The 27,221-nt window shown below is 47.8% G+C and overlaps 1 protein-coding gene across 9 annotated transcripts in view; it reads left to right on the top strand.

Annotated features, from left to right (window-relative positions):
• The window catches only part of SNX29 (sorting nexin 29), a 528,683-nt gene that overhangs the window by 62,139 nt on the left and 439,323 nt on the right, over positions 1–27,221 (top strand). For all 9 annotated transcript variants that reach the window (XM_038540328.1, XM_038540324.1, XM_038540323.1 and 6 more), the window contains exons 5-11: positions 4,297–4,477; positions 7,300–7,370; positions 8,514–8,762; positions 10,720–11,095; positions 17,720–17,838; positions 23,917–23,992; positions 26,366–26,448. In XM_038540328.1, coding sequence (XP_038396256.1) covers positions 4,297–4,477; positions 7,300–7,370; positions 8,514–8,762; positions 10,720–11,095; positions 17,720–17,838; positions 23,917–23,992; positions 26,366–26,448 — 1,155 coding nt within the window. The remainder of the gene's footprint in view (positions 1–4,296; positions 4,478–7,299; positions 7,371–8,513; positions 8,763–10,719; positions 11,096–17,719; positions 17,839–23,916; positions 23,993–26,365; positions 26,449–27,221) is intronic.

The following is a 27,221-nucleotide window of genomic DNA, read 5'->3' as shown; positions in this document are numbered from 1 at the left end:
CTTTTAAGAAGTCTTTACTATGTGATGTTTAAACCACACTTCCTGAGTTCTAGTTTCAGAAGGCAGTCCTGTGGCTGGTTAGGAGATGGCTGAGTGACAAAGCTGCGGCCTCTAGTCAGGAACTCTGCTTTGCTGATCTTTTTGTGTCTTGTAGTCAGGCTCCTCCAGATTTGGATGTGACTGGGGTTTGAGGGGCCCTTGGGGTTACCTAAGCCTGAGGCTGGTTTAGAAGGGAGCACTTGGTTGCCTTATGTTCCTGGAATCCTTGATGGCACGTATGGGTGATTCTGTTAGTTTTCCCCATTTCTTCTTTGGCTTAACAGAGCCTTGATTTTGCTCGGGGCCATGGGATATCCCCTGGGTGATGGATCATGAGTGATTCAGCCAGTCTTGACATTCTAGATCTCTGTTCCTCTTGGTTTTCTCAGATTACTTATCCTTTTCTTAAAAAAGGGGTGATAGAGCTGGCTTTATCTTGTCCTCTTTCTTTCTGCTCCGATTGTCGATGGGATACCCAGGGTGGTGGCAGTTCTCTGTGACAGTGAGGTGAAGGTCAAGAGGTCGGAAATTCTGCCCATGACAGAGCCTTTGAATCAGCTGTCTACCTCCAGACTAAATCTGTGAGAAAATTAAGCCTTTGTTTATTAAGAGCCTAGTTCCTTGTAGTTGGTTTTCTGTTTCTCATTGAGCCATGGTATTTTTAAAAATTTTTTATTTTTGAGGGATGCATTTGTCACTTGTATGCATGTAGGCCCTGCTTAGTGCCTGGAGGGTTGCCCCTCCTCTGTAAATGATTATCAGATGACTGAAGAATACCCTCTCTCATTGCATCAGGCTTTTGGTTGTAGGTGACAGCAAGCCACTTAGACAACTTCAGCAAAAAAGGGCATTACTACCTCAAGGAACTAAGAAGACTGGAGGGAGAACTGGGTTTAGGGGCTCAGCATCCCCCACATCTGTCTCTGCCTCTCAGCCCTGCTTCTGTCTGGGTAGGTGTCTTTCCCAGGTGGGCATACTCTACATGAAAGGGAGGGAAGGTGGTTCCAGGTTTACATGATTATTAGAGCACCTACTTCTAAAATAGTGGATGGCAAACTTCTTCCTTAAGGGATGAGATAGTAGGTATTTTGGACTCTGTGGGCCTTAGGTGTCTGTAGCAACTTCCCAGCTATGACTGTGTAGCTGGAAAGCAGCCACAGACACTATGTCTACAAATGGGCATGACTGTTCCAATAAAACTTCACTTACAAAGACAAGTAGTAGGCCAGGTTTGGCCATTAGACCATTGTTTCCTGTCTTCAGTTCTCTAAGGAGACAAGGTCTCTCCTCTGGTGGTTCAGGTAGAAGTTGTGAGGAGAACACTGTGGTCCAGGTCCCAGCACCAAAAAACTCAGCAATTGAGAGGCATAACATTTTCATGCAATATTTTTAAAAAGTCAAAATTAATACAAAAAAAAATCACGGTGCTCAAAATAACAAACCAGGGCAGGAGAAGGGTGGGTTGAATGAGGCCAGTTGCAGCACACATTCTGCTTGGCCGAGTGATTGTCCAGTCTGGGTTATTTGTCCAGCACTGTGGGAGGAGAGGTGCATAGTGCTGAAGGCAACTTCACAGGGAACCAGGTGGGGTGCTGTTCTCCTAGGAAAGGGGGATGCAACTACTAGGGGTAAAGGGAAGGGGTGCTTTTTGCTTTCTGTGCTGCCTTGGCATGAAGCACTTTACACATATGCTTTATTTTCTCATTTTTCCCCCCTCATCATAAATTAAAGGTAGGTACTGCGATCCCCATTTTACAGATGAAGGACAAAAAAAGTTGCCCAAGGTCATACAGTGCCTGAATTAGAATTTGTGTCCGGGTTTTTGTCCTCCAGAATATCTCAGCATCTCTTACAGTCTAGGCCTGCAAGAAAATTTACCAGCAGACCTGTAATGTTAGAGTCCCCCTCTGTTGACAAGTGTCCCTGGAGGTGGCTTGCCTCAACTGCCTCTCCGAGGCTCTTGTTCTTGTGGGCAAATGGTGTTCAGGTGTTCGGAGAACCAGAAACCCTCACCCACTTCTGGAGTTACCCCCTGGTTTCAGAGCAATAAGAGATCGGTATATAGCCCCAAATTAAATTACGGACACTGCAAGCGTTAAGTGGCAGGTGAGCTGCACTTGAAATAGACCGTATTAATGCTGGCAGTGGAAGTGGAGCCCTGCTGGGATAATTCTTATCATCGTTGGCATCGCTTTGGCAGGCTTTAGACGGATTCTGTAGCACTACGCAATTTGCAAAATTGAAAGGTGAAAACACACGTTAAGTGTCTCGTGTGCATTCAAGGTCAGAGGGAGGTCACGGCAGTTCTCCAGAAAGACCAGATGCAGGTGAGAGTCACCTGATTTGAATCATGATAGAGATCCAGATGGTTGTTTGGCATGTTTCAAAACAAGTTCTTGGCCTGCTGGCCCACGGTATTGCTCTCACCATTCCCCCGTCCTGGTTTCTGAGAGAAGCCTTGAGTGGAAAAAAGGCTGTTACACATGACTGATCTCATGGGTTCGGGAAGGGGATTTGTGAGTGGCATTTAGGGGTTGAAACAGAACGTAGTCCTAAATGAGCCGCACTGTTGGTTTCCCCAGTCATTCCTGAGATATTTATTCAAACTGATTCAGAGGTTGGCTTCATCCACAGATATGCATACATGTGCATTTATTTGCCATTATCAGGAAAAGGAGAAGAGGAAACGATGCAGTCGCTCTCATTTGAGAAAGTAGTCACTAAGCAGATGGTGGTTGGTCATCATGGTCTGACCAGCGTGCTCAGCCTCTACTTCCCTTTTCTCCAGTCACCCTAGTATCTCTGGATGATTCTATACTTTGGGGCTTACTTTATGGGAGAGGAATCCGAAGGGTGGCATGGCTGAGTGAGCTGCCAAGGTCATTCTGTTGATGGATCTCTTCCCAGTCGCCCAGCCTGCTAGACTGGAAGCTTTGTTAAGGATGAACCCTTGTTGTGGCCTGTTCATCCAACAGCTGTGGCCGGTCCGTGGCTCCCATTACGAATGTAGTCCATGCTACCTGAGCTGAACTGAATCATTTGAGTGAACTTAAGCCAGTGTCCATTTAATGGAGATATGTGTATTTACATTCTTTTAGAAGGAATGTTGAAAGATCTTGTTTCATTCTCAGAGGGGTCTTTTAGCTTATTTAGCTTCTGGATGAGAATTCCCATCTGCCCGCAAAGACTCAGCATTTTCTCCCGTGGGATACTGAGCAGGTGTGAACACGATTATCTTGAAGAGGGTAGAGCCCTCCGTCCCCACACAAGGCTGTCAGAGTTAGTGCTTTGCAGTCATGTAGCTCCGAGGCCTCCTTCTGCCACACCGCTTACTGACCCTTTGGCCAGGCCTCGGACCTTGTCTTTGACATAGAGATGACATAACTGCTTATGAGGAGTGCGGACGGCTGTCAAGGCCTCAGTGCAGTGGCTGGTACTTTGCTGGTGCTCTGCACACAGGAGCAGCCCTTGCTGATGTTACTGGTTATTATTGACAGCATGGAAAAGGCTTGATGAGCTTATGTGATGAAAGTTGATCACAACATGAGGTATATACTAGAGTGAAAATTATGAATAAATCTGTGTGCATGTGGATGAAAAAGGTGGGATGTAAGGAGATCCAGTAACTACATTGTGGATAAAAACAAACTTTCCGGGATCCCTGGGTGGCGCAGCGGTTTAGCGCCTGCCTTTGGCCCAGGGCGCGATCCTGGAGACCCGGGATTGAATCCCACGTCGGGCTCCCGGTGCATGGAGCCTGCTTCTCCCTCTGCCTGTGTCTCTGCCTCTCTCTCTCTCTCTGTGACTATCATAAATAAATAAAAATTAAAAAAAAAAACAAACAAACAAACTTTCCTAGCTTTCCATTAAAGCCTTAAATCTGTTCCTATTCTCAGACATATGGAAATCTTTTCTAAGGAACTTGAAATGAGGACAGTTATGGACAACGATGTTCAAAGCAGTATGTAGGGAAAATGGGCAATATATCATGTTCCCAGAAGTATAGAAATACTTAAATATGTTTGGCTGGGAAGTCATCAAAAATCATGTTTTCAAAGATCTTTAAATGTGACAGGAAAACGTTCATGATCTAGACAAGTAAAGAAACAAACCCAGGTGCAAAATTATACTCTATGGTATCTTCCTTTTCTGTGCTAAGGAAAGAACTCAAAGTCCTGAAAAATGCCTAGGGAACGTCACTCTAGAACGATGTGCGTCCCAGGCCAAGTGCTACCATACTCATCCCTGTCTCTGCAGAGCCGGTGTTCTGGTTCTATGTGAAGGAGGTCCTCAGCAAGCACGAGCTGCCTCGCTTCTACTCCCTGCACCACATTGCCTCGGATGTGGGCCGCGGCCGGGCCTGGCTGCGCTGTGCCCTCAATGAACACTCTCTGGAGCGCTACCTGCACATGCTCCTGGCCGACCGTAGCAGGCTCAGGTACGTGGGATGGGCTTCGGGGGAGGCATAACCATAACTGACAGGTTGGAATTGCAGAAACTGACCTCCTGGGTTTGCATCCTGGTCTCCCCGTTGGGGGCACCCAGGTTCCCCTTTTATGGTCCCAGTTTATTCGCTGTGCACAGATGATCTGAGAATAAGCAAGAGAATGAATGCTCATAAAGGACTTGCATGACACCTGCATCCAGCAAGTACTCCATAAAGGCTTATTGTTATTTAGGTGTGGGATGTGGAGAGAGTTGTTGTCCCAGGGCACAGCCTGCTCTTCACTTGGTGAAATTTTAATTTGGGCTGCTTTCAGACTAAATTGGGGATTTAGTGCTGTTTTGTGTTTGCTTTTCCTTTGTGCTGGGTTCTTTGCAATTCCTTCTGGTTTGTTTGTTTATTTGTTTTTAAGGTTAATCCCAAACTGACTGAAAGAAATAAGGAAGTTTTGTGCTGGGCAGAAAAGTCAATTGTTATTTAAAAAACAAAAAAACAGGGCAGCCCCGGTGGCCCAGCGGTTTAGCGCTGCCTTGGGGTGGGGTGTGATCCTGGAGACCCGGGATCCCTTGGACGGAGCCTGCTTCTCTCTCTCTCTCTCTCTCTCTCTCTCTCTCTCTGTCATGAATAAATAAATAAAATCTTAAAAAATAAAAGGAAAAAACCCAAAAAACTATTTTATGATGTTTTCTTTTTTTCCCCCCTTGATCGTAAACCTACAGTTCACTCTATCAGTATAGGTCAGTTTATGTTGCTCTAACAAACATCATAAAACCCTCAGTGGCTTGAGACAGCCAGGTTTACTTCTTCCCCCTGCTGCATGTCTGTCATGGATGAGTCGGGGTTTCCCATCCCAGGGTCCCAGGCTGACATAGGCTCCATCTTGACAAATGCTTTTGTGATTGTCAAGGTAGGAAAAGGGGCTGTGGTTGAACTGAACACTGGCTTTTGAAGCTTCTGCCCAGAGAGATACTTCACTTCCACTCACACTTCATTGGCCAGCAAATCACATGGCCATAGCCTGGCTCAGCAAGGTGAGGCATGTGCTGTCTCATAGCACTGGGGGGAGGGTACTGAATATGCATCAACTGTAGTACTGTCAGCCATGTTCCTCTCAGAAACATGTGACAGTGCTGACATTTTCCTGTACTCATGATGTTAACAATGACTCTATGTCAGTGGCTGTTATTTACTGTCTGAGAATGGTGGACTAGACATGTGTTTTGTCACCTGCTGGTGCAGAGGGACAGTGATCAGTCCTGCGCTGGTTCCTTGAATAGCTTCCACATTAGCAGTGTCTGGATCCTCAACAGTGAGGATTTAATTTGAGTGAATTAATTTCATTTAATTCAATAAGCTGGTATTTCATTCATGCCGTGATGCATTCCCATGGTTTTATATGCTGCCCTGTGTTCCCTGGCTTGTCTCCTCATCTGTTTGTGTGTGTGCGCTGCTCGTGGTCACCTGTCTACCAGCAATTCATTTGGTGTTCTGGATTGTGCACAAAGATTCTGACAAATACTCCTGAAGTTCTCCCACTGACATTGCCTGTAGTGCCTTGTCTGGCTGTATGCTCGGGCTGTGGGGCCACTGTGCTGACTGCACCTGTGTGACGCTTAGGTATGAGCCCAGAAGCTATGAATGTCTGGGTGCCACCCTACCCTGAGCATTAAGCAGTTTTAGTTGAGGAGAACATACTCCTCTTTCTTAAAACGAATTTCCACGAAGCTTTTTCCAGCAAATCATTTGCAAGTAGTTCAGAGTTGTACAACTCATTATCAAGGTCGACTGTAATGATGAGCAATTAGAGTGAATCCAGCTGTTAGAATCACAGTTGAACATAGCTGAATCTCTAGCCACTTATCTAACTAGATGTGGGAAAACCAAATTCTTTTACATGCACGGAAACTGGCCCAGATTATTAAAGAATCACAGTGTTGGGAATTGGAGGTAGAGTGGCAGTGCCAGGTTGAACATGTAGTTTGCGCTTGCACCGACACTGCTGGGTAAGTGTATCAGAAGTGGGGCGTTCCTTTGTTCTGTCTGTTGTACTCAGTCCCTTCGGCGGTGAATACGTCCCATCTCATGCTGCACTGTAGGTCCCTCGCCGCTGACCCTGCTTTAGCCTGTGAGCTTTGTCTCCACTAATTGAAAGTTCTCTGACCTCGTAGGGAAGTCAGGGATTGAGGGCATTCGCTTGTAACTGCTTAGCAGGGGTCAGGTAAAGAGCTAGGGAGCTGGACTGGGGCACCTGCTTCAGAGCCCTGACTGTCCCATTATTGCCAGATGAGCTTGGACAAGCCCTGGATGCCTTGCTGACCTCTCTCCTTCTGCCGGTTGAGGTTGTGGGGCCCGTTGGTCTTCCCAGCCCTTTCCAGGGCTAACTTGGACTTTCGGGTCTGCAGCCCAAGCAGTTATTACATACAAACGCTCTGGTTGATGGAGCCATGGAACTCTAGTTCTGAATTTGTCTCTTGTGGTAGCCCGGTCATGGCACCTAGGGAGCCAGCTTGGATTTCCTGCCTATGTCTTAGAGAGATTGCTTGACTGGATGCCACCCCTCCATTTGTGCCCTTCTTTGCTGCTTCATAAATAACCAAGTTTCCATCTCATGCCTATTTCAGTATACTCAAGCTCAGGGGATGAATGAGGAATTCATCATACGTTCAATCCTTTGTTTATAACCAGAAGCTTCAGCCTGGCAGAGACCTTGGATGACCAGGCACAGATTTTTAGGGAACCATGTAAGGGAGTTGTTGGGCTGATGGATGCAGAGAACCACTGTTCAGAACTTTTTCCCTTTCTCTTTCAACTTGCAGCACTTTTTATGAAGACTGGTCTTTTGTGATGGATGAAGAAAGATCTAGCATGCTTCCTACCATGGCAGCAGGTAAGCCTGGCTCAGGCCAGGAGTGATGGGTCCTTGAAGCTTGGTGAGCAGTCGGCTGGGAATTTATAACTCCAAAGGAGGCTGTGATTTTCCTTACTCCTCCCCTACTTAATGAGTTACTTGTCACTGTCCTTTATTTAGTGGCATTGGTCATTGAGTCCATTTATCTTGAGTTGGATATCCTGGCAGGGAAAGCATAGGGTTGGGGGTTTTGGCTGTGGCCTTGAACGGCCTGGGGAATTGGAGGCAGAAGACCTGGCTTTGACACCTGGCTCTACCCTTTCCTGGCTCCTGACCTGGGACAGGTCCTGTGAGCTCTGTTAACTTTACTTCCCTCCTCTGTGAGGTGGGGATCCTGTTAGCATGGGAATTGCTTTCATAGGACAGTGAGAAAATCAATTGTGGTGAAGAGTCATGTACATGATTTGTCAATATGGAAAGGCTGGATTGATGTTAGTTGGCAAATTGTTAGATTGTTTATCTTTTGACTCTCATTCAAAGGGTGAGCCCAACAGAAATGGGTAACTTGCTTCTTTCAAATCTTTCCTTACCTCTATTTTTTTTTCTTTCTTGAAGGTTTATGCTAAGTCCCAAGTACTGAGAGAGAGTTACATTCGTCTTGTCCCATTGATGAGGAAAAGTCAGGCTTTGACTGTGATTTCCTGTGTAGGCCAGTGCAAGCTTTTGCCTGAAGTGATACTAGTAATGCTATTGGTGCACATTTTTGATTGTTTGCTGAACTGTTTTTAGTGGGTGATTGTCTTTAATACCCTGTGAAAGAGATATTCTCATCCCCATTTTCCAGCTAAGGAAACTGAAGCTCAGGTTGTATGTGGCTTGACCAAGGTCTCTAGAAAGTGGCAGTGGTGGGATCTAACCCAGGCTGTCTGACCTCAGAACTTATGTCTTATCAGCCTGGGGTTGATCCCTTATTTATTTTTGACTAATAGGGAGACTATTTGGAAAGACTTAGCTCCTGTGATAGCTGATCTCTACTGACCCCATATTGTGGGAGGTTTTTAAATTCGTGCTTAAAATCAGGGTGTCCCCTCTTGTGTACTATATTGTTTGCCACTCATTTATTGTGTTGGAGGTGTGACTTTCCTGTGGTAGACACTCCAGACTTTTCCCTTTTTTGGGCAGGTCTGAACTCTATCCTCTTTGCAATTAACATCGACAACAAGGATTTGAATGGGCAGAGTAAGTTTGCTCCCACCGTCTCGGACCTCTTAAAGGAGTCAACACAGAATGTGACCTCCTTGCTGAAGGAATCCACACAAGGAGTGAGCAGCCTTTTCAGGGAGATCACAGCATCCTCTGCTGTCTCCATCCTCATCAAACCTGAACAGGACACCGACCCCCTGCCTGTCGTGTCCAAGCACGTCAGTGCTGGTGAGTGAGAAGGGGGTGGGACCTTGAACAGCGGGGTCGGGTCAGAGGATGGCTGACCATGGCCGAGGGGGACACAACTTGTGGTCTGAGAGTGCCAAGGGGAATGAAGTCTCACGCACTTGCATTTTCAGTTCATACTCATGTATATTTTTCTTCCCCCTGTTTCCTCTGGAAGGGACTGAGACCCTTGTTGAGATGTGAAGACCATAGGGTGGGAGAGCATTCGGCTCAATGACAGCAAAAAGACTGTGAGGGTGTGTTGGTCTCATGAAGCCAGATGAGCTTGATCTTCACTCATTTATTCCTTCATTCCCTTCATTCATGGGTTCATTCACTGCATTCTGTGTGCTTGGCAGTGAACCAGGAAGATCTCTAGCATTTTATCTGCAGGCTCTTGGGTTGGGTAAGGATAGATACTTAATGATGAATTCTACAAGTAAGTAATGATCCTTCTGATAAATGGGATGGAAGCAATGCATGGGTGCTACGGAGAATGTGCACTATTGGGGAGGGTGATGTTTAAGTGGATGCCAAGGAGAAAGGGAGAGTTAGCTTTGACTCTAGGCTGTGGGGTGGGGGGGAAAGAAAATTGATTGAATTAAGATCCATTTTGTGAGAACTTTGTAATATGCCTTGAGCCTTCTGGGACATTCAAAGTGTTGCTATAGCAAAACAGGGAATTTTGGGTTTAAGGATGTAGTCCTAATATTCTCAAATTCCTTTAAACAAGGCAGTAATCATGGTCATCTTTTTGGAATTATTAATGATGGTGAAAACTCAGAATCTTCTGGGGTTTTGGTATATATGCTGGATTTATCTGTCTTGTCTGCTCCTTATCCAGTAGAGACCCTAGGTGAATGACATAGGAAAGAGGACTGTTGAGGGCTTTGTGTGACAAAGAAGCTGGAATTTGTATACCCCAAAGAGTGTCATTTTCACTGCTTTTGACATTGTCTCAGTGTTTGATACACTGGTGAAGCATCACCATGTCACACCTTGGTTTAGATGGGATGGAATTTCTAGAGTCAGTTCAAAGTGTCTCACAGCCAAGTTTGATGATTCAGATGGGTGAAGAGACTGACTTCTGTAAGTACTGGTTACAAAGGCAGCCTTGATTTCAGTTTCACTTAGTCTTTGCTGTGTAACAAACAGCTCCAAAATGCAGTGGCTTGAAAGAGCCACGATTTATTATTTTTTAATGAATCTGTGGGTTGGCAAGATGGTTCCACTGATTTCACCTGGGCTCCCTCATAGGGCTGCACTGAACTGGTGGCTGAGCTGGAAGATCTAAGATGGTCCCACTTATGTGCCTAGAAGTAGTGCTCACTGTTAGCTGGGGCATCTGTTTTTCTACAGGTGGCCTCTCATGCTCTAATGAACTAGACTGGCTTCCTTCCCTGGGAGTTTCAGGGCAGCGTTCCAGGAGGGTGCAGCACATCCTGGTTCCTGGGCTGTAGAACTCACCGTTATCTCTGCTGCATGCTATTGGTAAAATCAGCACTGAGCCAGCCCACACCCAAGGGGGTGGAGAAGTAGTTGCCACCCTCAATGCATGCAGCAGCGAAGTCTCATTACAGAGATGGATGAATGGTGGCTGCTGAACAGTTGACCACCACCCAAAACTGATATTCTTGGTCTCATTAATCAGCTAGGAGTATTTTCCAAAGTGAAACAATGAAAGTCCTTTCATCTCTCTGACTTGAAGTACTTACAAGGGACGATTGTTATGTATGCTCTATGGAGTGTTTGTTTAAATCACAAGTAGAGCCCCACATCTATTTTGCTCAGTCTCCTGTAGACAGACTTTTTTTTTTCTCAAGGATTTAAAAAAGAAAATCTGAATTTATCTTATTTCTCAGGAGAATAGTAGAGGATTTTCTACAATATAGAGGCAAAATGGCTCAATCATGGCTTAATCTTGCCTGCTGCTTCCTCATACCATATCTTCTTTTGCCAGATGCCAAATGTAAAAAGGAGCGGAAGAAGAAAAAGAAGGTGACCAACATTATCTCATTTGATGATGAGGAAGAGGAGCAGAACTCTGGTGATGTTTTTAAAAAGATACCCGGGGCAGGGGAGAGCTCAGAAGAGAACTCAGACCGCTCCTCCATCAATATCATGTCTGCCTTTGAAAGCCCCTTTGGGCCAAATTCCAACGGAAGTCAGAGCAGCAGCTCATGGAAAATCGATTCTCTATCTCTGAATGGGGAGTTTGGGTACCAGAAGCTCGATGTGAAAAGCATTGATGATGAAGATGTGGATGACAACGAGGATGATGCGTATGGGAACATGTCAGGAAGGAAGTGCCTGGGCCATTCAGGGTCACCTGAGAAGTAAGTGCCACTTGAGCTTTTAATGAAGGGTGGTGCATTAATGGCTTTCTCTTTTGGCAGTATTGGGTGAAATCCAAGCACACTATGTGTGTAAAGAGCATCATTCACTTTTCTCATCTTGATTGAAGAAGAAGGAGCATGGGCTTACTGTCCTTCTGAGAATGAACAGAAGGGAGTATATTTGAAGGTATTTACTATAAAGTTGGTGTCAAGATGGGTGCTCTGAAATTCCTGCCTTATGTATGTGTTTTTTGTTTTTGTTGCTTGGATATTCCTTGTATCTCTAACTTGCTCCTAGCACAGGAAGCTCAGGAGAGAGGCAGCGTTGTTCTAGACAAGAGTCACCCGCTGGCAGTTTCTGTGTTTATCTACAGAGGTGTGAACAGGACTTTGCCTGAGCTTGCTGCTTTAACGGTGGTGTTGCAGTAGATGAGTGTTTATGGAAGAGCCTTGATGCACGAGAAGGCATCAAGCAGAAGAGCCTAGTTAAGAGTGTGGATCTTGGAATCGAGACAGCCTGGGTTCTCACTTACTAGCTGCATGGCTTAGGTTGGATGAGTTTACCTCCCAGAACCTCATCTGAAACCTGGGAGAAAAACAGCACCTGCTTTTCAGAGTGATTGCTGAGTTAATGGGATATTGCACGGAGGCCTTTGGTCAACTGCTGCCTCTCTGGCTGCTCTGTGAGAATTCCTGTGCTTGGTCTTACTCCAAATGCCAAGTGAACTAGCTTGCCTTTTCGCTTGGGCATGGCAGTGCCTGGTGCCATCCACCACCCCCAGCTTCAAACCCAGCTGGTGAGTGAGGAACATGGAGATGCCAAGACCCTGAGGTGTGAGATGTGGGGCATGGCCGCTCTGGCCCTAGGCTTCTCAAGTCCCGTCTATTCTAATAGGAGTCTTTTTCTTTCTCATGAGATGATACCTATTTCTGATCTCTGCTCTCATCTTCATTCACATGGGTACCTGTATTAGCAGCATCACTTTGTTGTTCTTCTGCGGTGGGCCGGGCCCGGGCGGGCCCCAAGCATCCCTGCTACAACACCAGGAGCTCCCGTGGGAGGCTAATGCGCGTCACCATCTTCACGGATGGAAGGATGGGATTCCTCAGAGAGTGGAGATTTGTCAGAGCAGTGGGTAGAGCAGGGATGAAGGGTCAGTTGTGCTGTGCTCACAAGCTTCTACTGTCAGATATTTCCCACATTTCTACATAATTAGGACTATCAGTTGGTTGACAGATCAACACATCACGATTTGCTGATGTTGCCCCTGGATGTTCAGTATTTAGGTCTTTGGCTTTTGCTGTTGTTCTTGTTTTTGCTTTTTTGTTATCAGCCATTCTGAAATGAATGTTTTCATGTACAAGCCTTTTTTCTACTCCTGACGGGTTGGTCAGGGTCACCTCCCTGAAGCGTTTGTTGCTCTTGGTCATGGGGTGAGTGCTTTCTACCTGGGAACTGCATGTTGCGACCTGCTGTGTGAGTCGATCTCCAGAGAAGCAGAACCAAGGGGAGGGGATCCCCCCTTACCTGTGAGTTCACTTGCCACAGTTACCTTTCTGTGGTTTCAGTTTCCTGTAGCCAATCATGGTCCTGAAGCAAATACTCCTCCTCCTCATGGATCATTACAAGGTTGGTAGTGAACTGGCTTATGCCTACACTACACAGCGCCTTCATCCCACTTCATCTCATTGACGCTGGCTGGCCAGGTCTAAGGACCTAGAGGGGGGTCCCACAGGACCAGCCAAGGGAGTCCCTGAGTGCATGCAGGTTAGAAATCCAATGTGAGCCAGCAAGAGGTGAAAGCAAAGTTTATGGAAGGCATAGAGAGAGGGCAGGTACAGAGTGTCTCGGAGACCCAGGAAGGAAAGGAGGGAGTCTCATCCTTGTTCTGGGTCTGGGGGTTCCTGGAACCTCTCAGGCTTCCAGGAACTGGTTAGAACAAACATGAGGATCCAGGTGTTATTCCTTGGAGCCAGGAGATCTTGGTGTTGAGATGTCTAGTGCCTGTAGTGGAGAACACATCGATGAGAATATGTAGATGGTGACTTCCTCCAGTCATTCTTACCTGGTCCCTCCTCAGACGTTACCTGTTCTAATGAAGTCATTAACTCCTTGTCCCTTACAAGGAGGACAGATGCTTTATGTATCAGGAGGTAGGTGTAAAGTGGAAGTATGGGTCTAATCAAGAAAAGAAGCAAGAAAAGGAGCAGAAAGCAGATTTTTATGGAGTCCTTCAGTTTCCCTATCTCATCATCACGCAGGCAGTTTATCAGTTCCTGTCATCACAAGAAGGGTGACTGTAATACAGTATGATATTTTGAGAGAGAGTGAGAAAGACCACGTTTACATAACTTTTATCGCAGATTATTATTATAATTGTTCTATTTTATTATTAGTGTTGTTACTCTCTTAATATGCCTTATTTATAAATTAAATGTTATTCCAGGTGTGTATGAATAGGAAAAACATAGTGTATATATAGGGTTCAGTACCATGTGCAGTTTTAGGACTCCCCTGGGGATCTTGGAACATATCCCATGGATGATGAGGGGAACTACTGCCTGTCCATCTATGTCTGTCTGTCTAGATCTATTTTAAGGAATTGGCTCATGTGACTGTGGAAGCTTGACAGGTCCCAAATCTGTAGGGTGGGTCAGCACGCTGGAGGCCCTGGGAAGAGTTGCAGTTTGAGTCCAGAGGCAGGCTGTTGGTAGAATTTCTTCTTCTCTGGGGGACCTTAGCCTTTTCCTGTTAAGACCTTACACTGATTGCATGAGGCCCAGCCAAAGTGGGGAGGGTGATCTGATCTACTCAGAGTCTAGTGACTGAAGTGTCAATCTCACCTAAAAATACCTTCACAGAGACAACTGGGATAATGTTTGATCAGATACCCTGGTACCATGGCCTAGCTGAGTTGACAGTAGGCTACCGCAGCCTCCCCTTTTTGTTCTTCACCTGGGCCTTTCAGGAAGTGCCGTGTCCTTCTGTGTGTCCATGGTGAGTGCATCCCTGAGTTGATTCACTCTGTGTTTTTGGCCTCAGGCACAGTGATCTCTCTTCCTACCCCAGACTGTGCCATTGAGGGAAGCCTGAGGGGGGAGGCCAGCTTGTGAGCCAAGGTAGGTGCCTCCAGCATTGTGATGTGTAAAACACAAAACAGTGCAGGGTGACCTTTCCAGGGGTCCAGGCCCTTTGAGGCCACTGGGCCTCCTACAGGTTATGGACAGCCTCTCCCTGGCGTAAGGGGGGGATCTTGATCGAACGTTCTGCAGAGCATCTTGGGGAAGAGCAGAGGAATGATGACATGGCCTACTGAGTAATACTTGCATTTTGATCTTAAACTAATGTTCACATGAAAGGTCTAGGAGCCTAGAGGGGCCTGAGCAGTTGAACAGCACAGCCAAGTTTGTGAGGGAAAGGTGGCCCATCCCGGAGAAGGGCTGTGATTGCCTCCAAAATGCCCTGTTGGCCAAAAGTTGGGTTTACATTTCTGTTTGCTTAGCAATTAAACCACTGCTTTGATGACAGAGGAAAAATCTTGTCCCTCCCACCTCAAAATTTGTATGTATTCAGTTTGCTTTTTGTTTTTTTTCTTAAAAGAGGATCGTATGTTTATTACAGGAAGGGATTTTTCTGCCATTTCATATGTGACCTCTGATACCAGTAGGGACGTGGGGTGAAAACATAATTCAAAAAGAATTTCAAACATAGGGACAAATGTTATACCTCACTAGCAATTAAGCAAATACAGAATGCCGGTAGACACCCTATTTTGCCATGATTTATAACTGGATAAAGGGCGAGCTCTGGGTTAGCGCCCTGGGGGAGGGCTTGCTCAGCATGTCCTCAGCGCTTGGTGTGTTCGAGGCACACAGAAGGCACCAACTGAGGGATGGATGACTGGTGCACTTGGGCATCCTCACAGATGGCCACCCCCTGTGTTGACAGCCCCCTGGGAAGACAGTCTGACGCGATGTCAGGAGCCTTAGAAATGTTTATCCCACTCGATTAAGCATTCCTTCGCTGGGACTCTATCCCGAGGAGAGATATATACCAAAGTCCGCACTTAGAGGAGCAGAACATGAGCTGACCTCCGTTAACAGCCGACTATTCTGTAGCTTACACTTTAACATCCTAGCGTCTCAGGGCTCAAACATCTTTTTTTTTTTTTTTAATTAAGTTTTTCATTTTAATTCCAATACAGTTAATATAGTATTTTATTAATTCCAGGTGTTGGCTATAGTGATTCAGCTGTTCTGTCCATGACCTGGTAGGATCTTGAACTTCTTAAATGACATTTAAGAGGGTGCCAATAGTGTGGAGACCAACTTTGGAATGAATATTGAATGAAAAAAGCAAACTATGAGTCCTGCATTAGTTTCATTACGACGTCCTAAAGAAAAGTATGTGTAGAAAGAAACACCAAGGGAAGAGTGTCTAAGTCAGTTTTGTTTTTGGGAGTGTGGCTTTTGGTGTATTCCCCGCCCCCCTCCTCTTTTTGGCACTTTCTAGGTTTTAAAATAAGCGTTTGGTTTTTCTAATGAAAAGCAGCACCTGTTATTGAGTTAGTAAGCCAATGATGGCACATACTCTGAATTGGTCTCCGCCTTAGCACTCACTTCAGTGTAAATCACATTGGGGGTGGTGGCCCTTGGGCACTTTTGCTTGGGTTCTAAAACCTCACCTGATGGAGCCTGTCCTCACCTGCACTCTGGGTATGTTGCTGGGAAGTGAAGCTGCAAAATTTCCCCTTAGAATAAACAGCGGAAAATCCCACCCGCCTGGAGCCAGTGCAGTGGCCCAGAAAGGGCTGGTGGTTTTGCTGCTTTCTCCTGAGGGGTGCCCTGGAGCGCCCCTGGGTGTCTGGGAGCCCCCTTGTCACCAGCTGCTGGATCAGAGCCCCGGGAGGGCAGTTCTCTGCTGATTCTAGAGGTACAGCCCAGTTCACCCCACAGCCCCATCCCAGTATGGCTTTGGCTTCTGAGGGGCTCATTGTGGGTGTGACCTGCAGGATAAAATAATGGATTCTGCACAGTTCTGTTAGGATTGTTTCCCATTTCTTGCTCATAGCCAAATGTCTGACTAAAAGCTAGAGAGGGCTGAAAGGAAAATCTCTAAGTGGCAGGCCTCTGAAAGCAGGGACAAAGTAGCCTATAGGCCAAGATTCTCCCCCAAACTGAGAATGGTGGTTACTTTTTATTTATTTATTTATTTATTTATTTATTTATTTATTTATTTATTTATTTATTTTTGAACATTTTTATTTATTTATGACAGTCACAGAGAGAGAGAGAGGCAGGGACATAGGCAGAGGGAGAAGCAGGCTCCATGCACCGAGAGCCCGACGTGGGATTCGATCCCGGGTCTCCAGGATCGCGCCCTGGGCCAAAGGCAGGCACCAAACCGCTGCGCCACCCAGGGATCCCTGGTGGTTACTTTTTAAAAGAGAAGGATACTTATGGGCACAAACCCTATATTTCCAGTCTGGTCCTTTACAAAAAAAATTGTGTTGATCTCTGCTCTAAATCAAAAGAAAAAAGCCTACCTATATCATGTCGGCAGCAGCCACAAGGCCCGTTGTACTGGGGTTTGAAAGATGGGGGCTCAGACCCCTGAAGCCTCTGTTCTGTCCAGGATGCTGAACTTGAATGAGTCATGGCATCTCCTGGACCTTGTGTCCCCTTTTTCTCCCCTTCCTTCCCTCCTCCCATCTTTCCTCTAAAGAAGTTTTAGGCTCCTTTACAACTGAGTTACAGAGTGATTTTATAAACTTTAAAGTCCCCTGCAAATACAGCCTGGCATTTATTACTGTTTCCTAATTGCCCAGAGGCAAATGCTCCTGTGGGCAAATCCTTCCCCAAACAAACTCAACTGAACCAGCTGGTGTGACAAAGATGGTCCAAGTTGCTTTTGTACTTCGTGGATAAGGTGACGACATAACTGGTCATATGAGCCCGGTTAATCTTTAAGCTGACCCCTTTTCTTGGGAGGGACCCAGATGCAATTAGGTCTGATTCTGCACTTTTACTAATGAGTGTTTGAGAACCAGTGAAGCGAAGGGACGCTAGCCCCAGGTCACCTGGCTGACATCATTTCAGAGCTTGGGACTCCGTGCTTCCTCTTGCTTCAGAACTTTGCACGTGCCATTCCCTCTCCTGCATTCTCCCCTCTGTCCTCTTTGCTCCGTTTACTGTGGCTCTTGCCTTTGGCTCTCACCTCTAACCTCCCTTCTTCAGGGAAACTTTCCATGGCCTTCCTGACCAGCTCTGCAAATCTGAGCTGCTGTCTTACATCTTCTTGTGGGATTGTGGGATTCATGTCCTGGTGCCCTACCAGACTGTAGGCTCCTCGAGGGCAAGATGAACACTGTTGGCTGGCTCTTTGGCCAGCACAAAATCTGTGTGAGCACAGAGCCTGGAATACAGTAGGTGCTCAGTAAATACTGGTTGGAAGAATGGATGCATGAGGTCTGGATCTGGACTGCATGGGCCTCCTATCTTTAGCCCTGTCACGGTCTGGTTGGTTCCCAAGAGGGAACTTGAGGGAGGCCCACCGATGCTTGTGGTGGTCTGAGCCCTCAGAGGCTCTTCGGTCTGTCACGCAGCTGTATTCTCTCACCTTAGGCCGCTGGATGGGAACACCCACCTCTCCCAGATGCACAGCTGGGCTCCTCTGCAGGTGCTGCACGGTGATGCCGAAGTCCTCTTTCCGGTCAGCGGAGTGGGCTCCTACAGCCCTGCAGGTGGGTGTTTCCTGACTCCTCCTTCCCTCCACTCCTGTGCTTTGGCTGGAGAACCAGTTCTCTGTAGGCATGAGGGAGCAAAGAGGCATGGGGCTCAGAGCGGGAGACTGGAAGGGAATAAGGGTTTGGCTTCTCTTCTTGCTGAACCGGAGTGTTTGAGTTGTTCCTAACCAGAGCGGGTGTGTTGGGCCAGAGCAGCTGACAAGTCAAGAAGGAGCCCCGAAGCCTGTTTTTTTTTCCTTACTAGTGATTTTTTGGGAACTTGGTCATGTACAAACTGACCACAAATGGTGACCCTTAATTTTGCCTTTGAGGGAGAAAGTTAGAGAACACTTAGCTCTAAAGTCTCCAGCACCCTTTGCAGCAAAGCACGTGGGGGTCAGAGAGCAGCTTGCTTCAGACCTGCCTGTACAGGGAGAAGATAAGTGATCCTGACTCCTTCCATTTGGTTGAGTGTGCTCTCCTGTGGTTTGTTACTGTTTTCTTGAGCTAAAGCAGGTCCTGGGGGAATGGTGGGAGGGGGAGGAGGGGCCCCTTGTGCAGGGAGCAGCTCAGTGCAGTGCCAGGTGGCCGTCACTGCCCCACAGCACCACTGGGTGAGTAAGGCCCTAGTGCCCCCCTGACCTCCCCACAGGCACCTTCTCACCCTTCCAAGGCCAGCTTTAAGAAATCATAACGGAGGCCCACCAACTGCTCAGGAAGCTGCCTACAGTCTGAACCAGATGATAGACTGTTGTTCCTTGTCACTGGCGGGCACAGAAACCCACCCAAAGTAGCTGGCACGCAGGGGCGGGTGGGACGCCAGCTGGCAGCCGTCTGGGGTGGGGATCAGATGGCCCAGCCCCAGGAGCCGCACCGGCAGGGTGGGTTCCCCTCTGAGCAGCAGGGAACTGGGGCTGCTGAGTGTGTGTGGTGGGTGACTCAGTCCACCAGCGGGTCTCCTCTCTGGAAGGTGCAACCGACGGTGGTAACAGCAGCCAGCCCTTGTCCTGGAGTGAGCCCAGGACCATAAGGTGGCCCATCCGATGAGTACATCCCTCTCCACCACAGCCTGTGAGGAAAGGCTGGTCACTGTTACCCTACCTTTCTCTCAGATTTGTAGTGAAGGCTCCCCATGTGAACGTGGGGCAAGGTGCCAGGCCCCAGCTAAGGCCTCGTGAAAGCCTGCTGTGGCACCGCAGCAGTGGCGTGGCGGGGCACCTGGTGTAGGATGTGTGTGGGCCGGGAGCTGATGGTTGGAATGGAGGGTGCTCCTGTGTCTCCCCCATTCTGTGCCCCACACTTCCCTATGGGGTCTGCCCTTCTCCTCTTTCCTTTGAGAGTCTTTGCCCTCTCTCACTCCCTCCCCTTTTGTCCTCAGCCAGAAGCTTTTAGCTTGCAGAGAGCAGGTGGTCCTGACACCTATCTGGGACCATATGGCGTCCGCCTGATGAGCCAGTGTCCCTCCCACTCACCTTGTCTCCCTCCCTACCAAGGGGGCCTTTGTGTTGGGTTGTAATGGTCGCTGGGCTGTCAGGTGCCCTTGGTGCTCTGTTTTGTTTCAGTGGCTCCTTCCTTTTTTAGCTGGGTTCCTCTCACCCATCTGGGCCTGGGGACTGAGGGCTGAGGGCTGGGGCACTGCTGCCTGCCGTTTGTGTTGGGGTTTAGTCTTAGAGAACTCCCCGCTCTTCCTCCCTCTGGGCTTTCCTGCAGTGTCTCCAGGGAGAGGCTTCTGGCTGGCCTCCAGCATCCTGGTGTGAAGGCATCCCCCTTTCAGCTTTCCCAGGGTCCCACTGCTTACCTTCCAGCCTTCCTGACCCAGAGGCTTCATCTGGTCCCTTTAGTGGACCCCGAGGTCCAGCTTATCGTGATTATCCTCATCAGAAATGCTGTGTATGAGCTGGGCTGCCAACTTTTTAATTTACTCTAGTAACGAAGCTGCCAGGCGTCCTGGAAGCTTGTGACAGCCTCAGGGGCAAAGTCACTGTGGGTAGGAGTTGCATAGGAAGACAAATTATGCTCGGGCTGCAGAAGATACTAGAATCAGAACTGGAGGAATCTGCTACCTGATGGGAATGCCAGGCTGCTTCAAGTCCCTCCTGGCCCGATGCTCATTCCCTTGGGTGGCACTTGGTCCAGAGGTGCTGGGTCTGGCCTGCCTGCCAGAGAGGCCTTTCCTTGGGTGGCTCTGGGTGCACGATGTCAGCATGTCTCTCCCAGCTCCTTTTCTTTTGCTCATTTCTGACCGGTGTCCCTTCAAATTGACATCTTCCTACAAAGGAAAGTTAAATTATTCCTTCTCATTGTGACTGGGAGCTGTTTTGTGTCCTTAATGACAGCTTTGCACACAGAGGACTCTACCCTTAAGAGACCTTCTCATCATCTTTGAAAGTGTTACTGCCTCTAGTGCCTCTAGTGCCCTTGAGGGCATTTAGAGGAAGAGGTGGGGAGGCACATGGTGAAGAAAGATGAATGTTTTCGGTAGCTAAATCTGAGGAGGGAGAGGATGGCAGAGAAGGGGACTCTGAACACAGAAGTATTATCCTCTGATTCTTGGACAAGGAGGCCTTGTGGATTAAGGGGCTGTGCTTTGGAGCTGCATTTCTGGGATTAGAGGCTCAGAGAAGGAAGATACCAGCCAGGGTCCCACAAGGCCCGGAAGGAGGATTAGATACAGTCATTCCTCTGGGCACGTCTATTACCTGCAACTGAGCAAAGCGCGTTTACCAACATCTCTTTGAAGCTGCAAGGGAGAGAGAACCCCCGAAGTTTGTTTCAACTACGAATACTCAATGGAGGTGAACAAAAACCCATTTTTCTACCCACTGCACACGTGGAACATTACTGCTCGCCTCCTCACCGAGGGTCCTGGGTTTAGTGTTGCGTTGTAGTAAATTCAGTCAGTTTCTGAGGGCTTGTTTGTTCATTTCAGACCTTGGGTCCTCGAACTTTCATTTCCCCATTGGGTAGAATATTCAACGTGTTGTCCTACCAGTGGGTCTTTGGGGTTGCTGGTTGAGGTTGAAGAGGCTCTTTTGCAGCGCTGCTCCGATCTGAGACGGTTGGCCTGGGAGCTGGACTCCCAGGGGGTAATGTTACTTTTGGAGAGTCAGGATACTGTGGTGCCCCACCCCCCAAGCCTGTATTGTGTGTGGTCTCCACCCCCACTCATGGGGGTCATGTGCCACTCAGGGCTCATGGTTTTCTTTATGCAACTACTGGGTGGTCCTGCTCTGTGCCAGCACCATGCTAGGCTCCGGGGAGATCCAGAGGTGACCCCTCCCCCCTGCAGTTTTGCATGTAAGGGGGGGACAAGGGACACCAACAGCTCTCTCTGCTACCCCTACCCCTACCCTGGCCATTCTTCTTTTAGCAACCGGAGTGATTTCTTAGAACATAAGTCAGGTTGCATCATTCTCCTCCAAACCCTTTCAGTGTGCACTGAGGATAAAATCCAGAATCCTCACTGTGGCCGCCCTGTACCCCCCAGGCCCCAGCTCGCTGCACAGCCTGATCTCCCATTTCTCCTTAGCTCCATGCCCCTGGGCACACCAGCCTGCTTCCACTTCCAGGTTTTCTCCTCCTGCCTCCTGCACCCTGTGTGCATCCTTGGGGGGGGGGGGGGGCGGGGGGCAGCCCACGTGGTGCTGGCTTATAAAGGGCTCCTCTGCCCACTCTCTAGGCGGGCCAGGCCTCATGTTCACACTGCCATACACCTCTTACGTCCCCAGCACCCTGACCTCAGCTTGTAACCGTGTGTTTGTATAATCACCTGGTAATTCCTCTCCCCCTGCTGGTCTTTGAGGTCTGTGAGGACAGACTCATGTCTGTCTGGTTCCAGTATGACTCTGGCCCTGGCTAGAGTCAGGCCCACAGTGGGGGGCTCAGGAATCCTTTGCAGAGTGGGTGAAGAGTGAGTGGGTGGACCAGGCACGTGGGGATGGGGCATGCCAAAGGGAGTGGACACCTGGCAGTTGGAAAAATGATATCCAGGTGGGGACACAGTGTAGACAAAGGAATGGGGCAGGGAGTCCAAGGACCTGTAGAGGGAGGGGTATGCAGCTCAGATCAGCTGTGCAGAGAGATCATGAAGTGGGTAAGGGCTCAGCTCTGCCCCTGGGCAGAGTGAGGTTCAGACTCTCATGTGCTGGCGGTCTGGGACAGGTCCCTGAAATCTTCCCTGGCCGTCTCCACATTTATAAAATTAAACTAATAGTAGTGAACCTCACAGGGTGCCTTGTGGATGAGTGGCACATACTGAGAGGTAGCTCTGCACCCCGGAGTGTCAGACCCCCTGCAGCATCACTGCTCAAGGTGGTAGGTTACTGGGGGAGATCACAGATCACCTGGGCTGAGGAGGCATGGTATCTGGAATGCTGGTAGGCTGTGCTGGCCATTGCTCCTGCCGTGGATTTCCGTGGTGCATGTCAGAGTCTCTGTTTTCGCTTCAGGGAGAGGAATCCAACAGCCATGAGTTGGATTAGCAGGGGTGAAACAGAACTGTGGGGACCCCCTGCAGGAGACTCGTAGAAGGCATGGAGCCTTAGCACTATGGTGGCAGTGGATGAGGAGTGGAATGAAGTGGAACCGGCAGGTCTGGGGTACCCTTAAGTGCCATGATGGGGGCAGGGGTGCTACACTCTGAGAGGCCGTGGTCCAGCGGAGAGGGTGGCAGAAGAGGCTGGTTTGCATGGTCATGGTCAGGTGGTGGGCCCTGCAGGGTATTCCAGTAGAGCTTTCAGGCAGACAGTGAGCCCTGTGGGATGAAGATTCAGGCTTGAGGTCCCAGCCAGAGGTGCGTACTCTGGAGCTGTCCTCTTCATGAAGGGGGAGCTGTAGCTGGCACCTTGTTGGGTTTGCCGAGGGGGACAGAGGGGGTGGGGGCAATGATGAAGGTGATGGTGGGAGCTGTGGTAGGCGGGCTGGGTTCTAGAGCGAGCTGCACTAGCAGCCACTCAGTGACTATTCTCACCAAAGCAGACGTGTATTAAAATAGGAGTTTGATCATACATACGGTTGGTGTTATTAAAATGCCCATATGGTAGTCACCGGTGTTACCCCTTTCATAGTTGAGGATACCATGTCGCAAAGATGCTAGGTGACTCGCTGATGTAAAATTGGAGGCCAAGCCTGCAACCTTAAATGAACCACAATGGTAGGGAGGGAAGCTGAGGGGTAGACATTCGCTGTTTCCCCTTCAAACTTCTTAAAAAATTCCAGGAGTGAGTGGAATAGCTTAATGGGGACAGCAGGGTGGAAGAAACAGTGAAGAATAATTTTCTCATTAGGATCCCCTGGTACAACGCCGTAAGAGCTGGGGAGCCTCAAGCAGGAAGAGAGTCAGGCAGAAATGGAATGACAGGGAGGCGGCCGTGGGGCTGAGGGCAGTGAGGGGTGGTCCCTTCCACCTGTGTGTCCCATCCTCCATCTGGGCCTGGCTCTGCAGTGAGCGAAGCCAGGAGTTTCTCCAAAGGGCACGTGCCACCATGGCTGGTCCCAGTCTTTGTGTCCCCGGCCAGCCTGAGGGCCATGCATTGGCACTTTTTTCTGGAAAGCGACTCAAACAGCAGCTAATACATTTATGAAAATCTTCAGTGCCTCTGGAGATTATCTGTGGCCTCACTTCTTCCGAATGCCTTTCCCACACCACCCTTCTCTGAGCAGGGAGGTGGCTTTCTAGAAAGCAGCAGGGCACTTGGTTTTGATGCAGGCAGGTGCTGTCAGTGATTAGGCTGTGCTGCCCCCTTGTGTCTGTCAGAAGCCCCTGCAGCGAGAGCGTTTTTATCTAACAGCTGATTAGTATTCCCTGATCCTGAGGCTGGCTCTGAATGTGGACTTCATGCATAATTCCAGGTGGCTCAAGGTCAAAAAGGTTAAGTGGGAGGATGGGGCCTCCCATCAGTGATTGGTCCCAAATCTGAGATTATGGCCCAAAGAATGAAACAAGCAGCAGATTAAAATCTGGTGAGCAGGTGAGGAAACATCTGTAAGTGGACTGATTTAGCAGAGCCAGTGTCTGCACTGTGTCCTTGCCTCATGGAGAAAATGAAATGAAAACAGACAGCTGACTTTCTCTCTGCAATTGCTCTCTGTGCACAGATGCCCCCCTCGGAAGCCTGGAGAATGGGACAGGACCAGAGGATCACATTCTCCCGGAGCCCAGTCCCCGGTACAGGTTAGTATTCGGAAGCCAAATTGTTTTTGAGATTGAGTTGTCCTGTTCACAACTGTGCTTTTTATTCTTTTTTTTTTTTTTTTGATTTTTTATTCATTTATGATAGTCACAGAGAGAGAGAGAGAGGGGCAGAGACATAGGCAGAGGGAGAAGCAGGCTCCATGCACCGGGAGCCTGATGTGGGATTCGATCCCGGATCTCCAGGATTGCGCCCTGGGCCAAAGGCAGGCGCCAAACCGCTGCGCCACCCAGGGATCCCTTATTCTCTTTTAAAGGTAGGAGCACACCTTTTGGGATTCAAGGTCAAGGCCTTAGTTCACACTAATGTTCAGGTGTAGCTTGCATCATATAATGTGAAGTTGCCAAGGGTGTCAGAGCATGAGAGACAGTGTTTATCAAACTTCATTTGCATACCACCTTTACTTTTATGGGGTGAGGGTCATACCTGGGTGCTGCCTCTAGTGTTATGCCTGATTTTAGCATTCAGTCACAGTAATGCACAATTTTTAAAAAATATTTTATTTATTCATGAGAGAGAGAGAGGCAGAGAGGCAGAGAGAGGCAGAGACACAGGCAGAGGGAGAAGCAGGCTCCATGCAGGGAGCCCAACATGGGACTTGATCCTGGGACCCCGGGATCATGCCCTGGGCTGAAGGCGGTGCTAAACCACTGAGCCCCCCGGGCTGCCCTAACGCATGATTTATTTTATTTATTTTATTTTATTTTATTTTATTTTATTTTATTTTATTTTATTTTATTTTATTTTATTTTATTATTTTATTTTATTATTTTATTTATTTTATTTTATTATTTTATTTATTTTATTTTATTATTTTATTATTTTATTTTATTTTATTTATTTATTTTATTTTATTTTATTTTTATAATAAATTTATTTTTTATTGGTGTTCAATTTGTCAACATACAGAATAACACCCAGTGCTCATCTCGTCAAGTGCCCCCCTCAGTGCCCGTCACCCATTTACCCCCACCCCCCCGCCTCCTCCCCTTCCACCACCCCTAGTTCGTTTCCCAGAGTTAGGAGTCTTTATGTTCTGTCTCCCTTTCTGATATTTCCCACATACTTCTTCTCCCTTCCCTTATATTCCCTTTCACTATTATTTATATTCCCCAAATGAATGAGAACATATACTGTTTGTCCTTCTCCGATTGACTTACTTCGCTCAGCATAATACCCTCCAGTTTCATCTACGTTGAAGCAAATGGTGGGTATTTGTCGTTTCTAATGGCTGAGGAATATTCCATTGTATACATAAACCACATCTTCTTTATCCACTCATCTTTCGATGGACACCGAGGCTCCTTCCACAGTTTGGCTATTGTGGACATTTAACGCACGATTTTAATATTAGATACTGTTGGAGCCACTTAGTTCTCCTCTATTTGAGATGTGCTTAGTCTGGCATATGGCAGTAAGCCCCGTATTGTTTTCTGATTTTCAAGTGAAAGTATCTCAAAGGGAAACTGAGTTGCTCAAAGTCATCGCATGTTGGGTGACAGAGCTAGGATGGACACTGAAGTCTCTCGGGTACTGCCAGGATCTTCGGTGCTTTTCCAGTTGTTTTCTTCTGTCTTCATGTTTTAAATTTGGTGCAAACTTCAGTGAGTGGGGATAGATCCCATCTGCATTTTCAGCCTTAGCTCCAGGATGGGAGTCACTTTTTACCTCAAAGTATGCTTGATGTTATGCTCTCTCCCTGAGTCTATAGGACCTTGCTGTCCGATGGTGACACCACCTGTAGGTCTCTGTACAGGGAGTACACTGTCAGGGAGGATTGGTGTCACCAGCTCCATCCAGGATGCAGAGCCCTTTATGCTTTATTTTATTTTATTATTTATTTTATTTTATTTTATTTTATTTTATTTTATTTTATTTTATTTTATTTTATTTCATTGATTTTTTATTATTTTATTTATTTATTTTATTTTTTAAGGGTTTTATTTGTTCATGAGAAACACACAGAGAGAGGCAGAGACACAGGCAGAAGGAGAAGCAGGCTCCCTTCGGGGAGCCCGATGCAGGGACTTGATCCCAGGACTCCGGGATCACGACCTGAGCCAAAGGCAGACGCTCAACCACTGAGCCACCCTGGGTGCCATGTTTGCTGATTGTGTTAGAAAAATACTAGGTATTGATTTCGAGGACACAAATAACCTCAGTGAGAAGGCAAATTTGTGAATAGGGAATCTGCAATCTGCATATGATGAGGGTTGCCTGTGATTTTGAAGGGCTGCCTCCCCGGCTTCTGGTGGGTACACCTGAGTACACTCAGCACCTGCTAGTTTTTTGAATGATGAGGTTGTGTATTTCCAGTGGCCGAGTCTAACTTCCTTCTGTCTGCCTTCTCCCAGTGTCGAAGCCAGTCCTCCCAGCCAGGGAAGCCCTCTGAGCAGCCTGTTACCTTCTGCCTCCGTGCCAGAGTCGATGACAATTAGTAAGTACTTTCTGCATGTCCTCCACCCATACTGGGTGACTTTTGGGGCTGCATATCAGTGGAGTGGCTTTGTGCTTGCTGTTGCACTGTGGACTTCACGAAATGTGGGGTAAAACCAGGCATGTGTGTACCTGGTCATGGAATTGAAGTGTGTGTGCGGTTCTAAGCTTCCTGAGCTGTGGTGAATAACGTGGTGCTTGGACGTGTGCACGCTGTAAAGGACACGCTGCCGAGATGGAACAGCACTGAGTTAGAGGGAAACTTCTGTTGTTCAAGGTTTAGGGACTTGCCTCCTGTAAGGTCGTCAGCTACAGAGGAACTGTGCTAGTTGGATTTCCTTTAGCCCTGGAGGAATCATTTTTGGAAGCAAGGAAGAGTGTCTCTCTCGAAGCATGAAGGTTGTTGAAGATTAGGTTCAGATAGTTTCTGACCTTTCTACTGAGAAAAAGTATTAGAGATTAGGTTCATGTGGCTTTATATAATAAAGAATAAACTAACTGTACCTTCAGAGGTAGAAGTTCATCTCTTTTTCCAGAGCAGACAGGCTGAGGCTGGTATGTGGCTCCATGTTCTTCAGAGACTGGGACTCCTTCCATTTTGCCTCATGGCCCAAAACGGCTGTTTTAGCTCAAGCCATCCCATTCTCCTCCCAGGCAGCAGAAGGGGGAGGGAGTAAAGGAGAGATGTTTTCCATTTCCATAGGTAGGATTCAGAGTCTGAACTTGCAGAGGGTAAGAAATTACAACTTTTTTCTCTGCAACTGGTTTCTCTGC

This window comes from Canis lupus, chromosome 6, assembly GCF_011100685.1.
Source record: "Canis lupus familiaris isolate Mischka breed German Shepherd chromosome 6, alternate assembly UU_Cfam_GSD_1.0, whole genome shotgun sequence".
Taxonomy (NCBI): Eukaryota; Metazoa; Chordata; class Mammalia; order Carnivora; family Canidae; genus Canis; species Canis lupus.
The sequence above is the reverse complement of the archived record's forward strand: the minus strand, read 5'-3'. Positions and strand labels throughout refer to the sequence as shown.